This window comes from Propithecus coquereli, unplaced genomic scaffold (assembly GCF_000956105.1).
Source record: "Propithecus coquereli isolate 6110/MARCELLA unplaced genomic scaffold, Pcoq_1.0 Scaffold206, whole genome shotgun sequence".
NCBI classification, from domain to species: domain Eukaryota; kingdom Metazoa; phylum Chordata; class Mammalia; order Primates; family Indriidae; genus Propithecus; species Propithecus coquereli.
The window spans coordinates 1994383-1999588 of NW_012145634.1; the positions used below are offsets into that span (position 1 = coordinate 1994383).

Here is a 5206-nt window from a genome sequence, read left to right on the forward strand (position 1 = left end):
GAGTTCGAAACCAGCCTGAGCAAGAGCGAGACCCCGTCTCTACTAAAAATAGAAAGAAATTAATCAGACAACTAAAAATACACAGAAAAAAAATCAGCCGGGCATGGTGGCGCGTGCCTGTAGTCCCAGCTACTAGGGGGGCTGAGGCAGGAGGATCACTTGAGCCCAGGAGTTTGAGGTTGCTGTGAGCTAGGATGACACCACGGCACTCTAGCCCAGGCAAAAGAGTGAGACTCTGTCTCAAAAAAGGTAAAACAAACTTTTTTTAAGTAGAAAAAAGCTTATAGGATAGGAATATAAAGAAAGAAAATATTTTTGTACAGCTGTAAAAGGTGTTTGTGTTTTAAATTAAGTATTGTTATCAAAGAATCCAAAAGTTAAAAAGTTTATAAGGTAAACAAGTGACAGTAAGCTATAGTTAATTTATTAGCGAAGAAAGAAAAATAATTTTTAATTTAGTGTGTAAGTGTTCAGTGTCCTAGGCCTTCACAGTCTCTCCCCACTCACTGGTTAACTCAGCCAGAGCAACTGCCAGTCCTGGAAGCTCCATTCATGGTAAGTGCCCTATACAGGCATACTATTTTTTATACTGTATTTTTACTGTATCTTTCCTATGTTTAGATACACAAATACTTACCATCATATTACAGTTGCCTTCAGTATTCAATACAGTAACATGCTGTTCGGTTTGTAGCCTAGGAGCAATAGGCTATACCTTATAACCTGGTACACACCTACACACCTATCTACTATAGGTGTGTAGTAGACTATCCCATCTATTAATAGCTCTGTGTAAGTGCACTCTATGATGTTAGCACGACAACGAAATCGCCTGAGGCATTTCTCAGAACTATCCCGTGGTTAAGCCCTGCGTGACTATACAGGCATCTCCTAGAAAGCTCACGTCAACCCTGTGAAGTACTACTGTCCCTCTCCCCCTTTGCACATGTAGAAATCAAGGCTCTCTGGCTTGGTCTAGTGACCTGTTCAAGGGTTTCCCAGTTTTCGAGAGATGGAGGTGGGACGTGAAACGAGATTTTCCTTTCTCGAGAACCTTTGGTTCTTAACCATTAAAACTACTTCACGAGGTCTTGTCTTCTGATCACCACCTGCTAAGTACTAGAGGCTGTGCTGAGGCAGATTATTTCGAGTCCTCAGGTTGTAGAGAAAACAGGTCCTAGAACACCTGATTCTAATCATGCAAGGGTTAGTGGAGCTGCGGAACTTGAATTGAGATTCTCCATTGAGTCTGGCTCTCCCCGGGACGTGGGCATACACTGTGCCACCTACACTCGCGCACGTCGTACACATCTCCACGATGGGGATCTCACCAGCTTAGCGGCATCCCTTCCCCAGCACTTCTTGGGGGTGAGTCTCTCCTTGGCCTGGACCCTCACCCTCCCCGGGCCCCGCGTTGCGGGCCAAGTAAGAGGGGCAGTGTGGGGAAAGGGTCGAGGGGTCTGGCCCGGGGTGGTCCGCAGTGCGGCAGGCGGTGGCGCTGAACAAGGAACGGCGAGCTCTCCAGCCAGGCCGGACGGGTGCGGCGGGGGTGGGCGCAACGCCGGGAACAGCGGCCAGCTCCAGAGGGCGCAAGGCGGGGCGCACGGGGAGGGGGCGCGGCGACTGCGCGCGTGCGCGGTGCGTGTGTGGATCGCGGGGGCGCGCGTGCGCGCTGGGGGGGCAGTGTAGCTTGCCGCGGCGGCGCGCGGCACGGCGGGAACATGGCGCGCGGGTTCGGCGCGCGCGCCTAGCTGGCGGGACCGTTAGCTCGAGGCGGACGCGGCCCGAGCCCCGTGGGGATGGAGCAGTCGCCGCCGCCGGCTCCCGAGCCGACCCAAGGGCTCACTCCGGCACGGAGCCGCAGGCGGCGTGAGCCCGAGTCGCCGCCGGCGCCAGCGCCGGTGAGTGCGTGAGGGGCTCGGGCCGGGAGACTTTCTTTGTGAAACTCCGTCGGTGCGAGCCGGGCCGGGCCTCAGCGGCTGAGGAGCGCCTGCCTCGCGGTCCGGGTTCGATCCCCTCTGCGAGCCGTCAGGCGGCGGGACCCGGTCCACTGCCCGCCTGCCTCAGTTTCCGCGGGAGTGTGTGTGTGTGCGTGCGCGCGCGAGGGTGTGGGGGTGTGGTATACAGTAGGCGCCTAAAGCGCAAGGCGCCTCCTCATCGCCCCCGACCCCTTAGGGCGGGCCCTGGGGACCCAGCCCACAGGAGCGGCATTCACGGGGAGACAGGTGTTGGCGCAGCCCGGGGAGGCTCAGGTGCTGCCAGTCCCAGGTGGGGTTTGTAAGAAGTGAGCTCTCCGTCCCCGGAAGGGGGCAAGTCTGTCCGTGGCTCACCACAGAGACATTGTAAAGCTGTCCAGTTACCTCGCCTTCGTGATGTGTTTGGGCTGTCCGTCAGGGTGAAGGATGCTGAACGAAATGGACTTTGGAGGTGGGGTTCCGCTGGGTGGGATGGATGGCCCTGGGCTCTGGGCTCTAGAGCTGTTTTCTTTTTCGGGCTCCCAAACCAGTTAGGGCTTAGGAGCAATCCGGAGCATTTGTTAAAAATGCAGGCTTCACACCCTTCCCCAAGCCCACGGACTCTGGCTCTCCAAGGCAGGGGAGCAGGTTTCGAATTTATAACAAGCTCCGAAGTTGTTACGAGCAGGCGAGTTTGGCAAGCACCGTTTTAGAGAGTAAGCTTCCTGTGAGCAGGGACCTGTGCTGTTTACACCTCACCGTTGCATGCTGGTACAAGGCATGGTGCCTGGCACGTGGTAGATGATTGGTAAATGTTCGTAGGAAGACTAAATGACTAGGGAGTGTGCAAACTAGGAGTTCTTGAGACATTTTCAGGAGCTTCTTGAGATTAATTTCTCTGTCAGATTTGCTGTATAGTAAGTGATTTTCCTCAGCTCCCAACTTTTGTGGCTGTTTAAAATGCCATGTTTCCAATATGTTCTAGGCAAAAGGAGGATATATGTTGCTTAGTGTAAATCAGCAACTGTATATACCCCAGCTCGGTTAAAATTCTGAAACAAAATTGTGAATAAAAAGATGCATATTTCTTTCTCTTCGTCATTTGGGAACCCTAGATGGAGAGGAGTTTGTTCCTTTGAGGCAGGTAAATACGTACATTTTCATTCAAAGCAAATCTTAATTACTGTTTATTCAGGAAAGTTGACAATTTGCTTAAACCTGAGCATCTGTAGTCTTTATGTGATATTTTCAAATTGAGATGTATGTTTAGTCCAGAGTTAATGCTAAAATAGAATTGTTTGAAAATTATTTAATATTTTAGGAGTTGTTTTTTTTCATTAATTTGAATTTCATTTAGTTGGTTTCATTTTGATAGGATGTGTTGTTCACTGGACAAAATATGCATGTATAGGAAGAGAAGACTTTTGGAATTGAGATTGCACTGAAGAAGAAAAATTGAAAAATCATGCACTTTAGTCTCTCAATGTGTTTTTTAAAGCGATGCATATGCGTCTTTAAAAACTTAATTAGGGCCGGCGCAGTGGCTCACGCCTGTAATCCTAGCACTCTGGGAGGCCGAGGCGGGCGGATTGTTTGAGCTCAGGAGTTCGAAACCAGCCTGAGCAAGAGCGAGACCCCCGTCTCTACTAAAAATAGAAAGAAATTAATCAGACAACTAAAAATACACAGAAAAAAAATTAGCCGGGCATGGTGGCGCATGCCTGTAGTCCCAGCTACTCGGGAGGCTGAGGCAGAAGGATTGCTTGAGCCCAGGAGTTTGAGGTTGCTGTGAGCTAGGATGATGCCACGGCACTCTAGCCCGGGCAACACAGTGAGACTCTGTCTCAAAAAAAAACCAAAAAAAACTTAAGATAAATGAGATAAATTCACCTACCATGAAATTAACCCCTTTAGTGTAGAGGGGTGCAACCATCACCATTATCTACTTTTTTATTTCTTCTGAGACAGAGTCTTGCTCTGTCGCCTTGGCTAGAGTGCAGTGGTGTAATCAGTTCACTGCAACCTTAAACTCCTGGGCTCAAGTGATCCTCCCCACCTGCCCCCAGTAGCTGGGACTACAGGTGTGCACCACCACACCGGGCTAATTTTTTCTGTTTTTAGTAGAGACGGGTCTTGCTCAGGCTGATCTCGAACCCCTGAGCTCAAGCTATCCTCCCAGCTCAGCCTCCCAGAATGCTAGGATTACAAGCTTGAGCCACTGTGCCCAGCCACCACTATCTACTTTTAAAGTGTTTTCATCATCGCACAAGAAATCCCATGCTTATTAATAGTCACTCCTTGTTGCCCTTTCCCTCAGCCCCTGGTAGTAACCAGCCTACTTTCTGTTTCTATGAATTTAGCTATTTCACATAATGGAATCATACAATAAGTGGTCTTTTGTGACTGACTTCTTTCACTTAGCACAGTATTTCTAAAGCTCATCCATGTTGTAGCATGTATCAGTACTTTATTCCTTTTTTTTTTTTTTTGAAACAGGGTCTTACCCTGTTGCCCAGCCTAGAGTGCCATGGCATAAGCCTAGCTCACAGCAACCTCAAACTCCTGGGCTCAAGCGATCCTCCTACCTTGGCCTCCCAGAGTGATAGGATTACAGGCGTGAGCCACCGTGCCTTGCCTGTACTTAATTCCTTTTTATTGCTGAATGTATTCTATTGAATGGATATACCACATTTTGTTTATTCATTTATCTGTTGATAGATAAATGTGGGGTTTTCCCCAATTTTTGGCTGATATGAATAATGCTGTGAATATCTGTGTATAAGTTTTAGTATGAATGTATGTTTTCATTTCTCTTGGTTATATCCTCAGGAGTAGAATGCTGGGTCACATGATAATTCTTGTTTAACCTTTTGAGGAACTGCCAAACCATTTTCTAAGGTGCTGCACAATTTTACATCCCCACAAGCAATGTATGAAGGTTCTAGTTTTTCTATCTCCTGGCCAGTACTCCTTATTGTCTATCTTTTAAACTTTAGCCATCTTGGTAGGTGTGAAGTGGTATCTCATTGTGGTTTTGATTTGCATTTCCCTGATGACTAATAATTTTGGATGTGTTTTCCTGTGCTTATTGGCCATTTGTATATCTTCTTTCAATAAATGTCTATCCAAATCCTTTGTCCATTTTTTTTTTTGCCTATTTTTAAATTGGGTCATTTGTCTTTATTATTGAGTTGTAGTTCTTTAAATATTCTGGATATTAAAACCTTATCAGGCTGGGCGCGGTGGCTCAC

At 48.0% G+C, this 5206-nt stretch overlaps 1 protein-coding gene across 1 annotated transcript in view; it reads left to right on the forward strand.

Annotated features, from left to right (window-relative positions):
* The first annotated feature begins 1799 nt into the window (after window positions 1-1799).
* The window catches only part of TTC28 (tetratricopeptide repeat domain 28), a 690486-nt gene continuing 687079 nt past the window's right edge, over window positions 1800-5206 (forward strand). Inside the window, exon 1 of the mRNA XM_012644090.1 lies at window positions 1800-1901. Coding sequence (XP_012499544.1) covers window positions 1800-1901 — 102 coding nt within the window. The remainder of the gene's footprint in view (window positions 1902-5206) is intronic.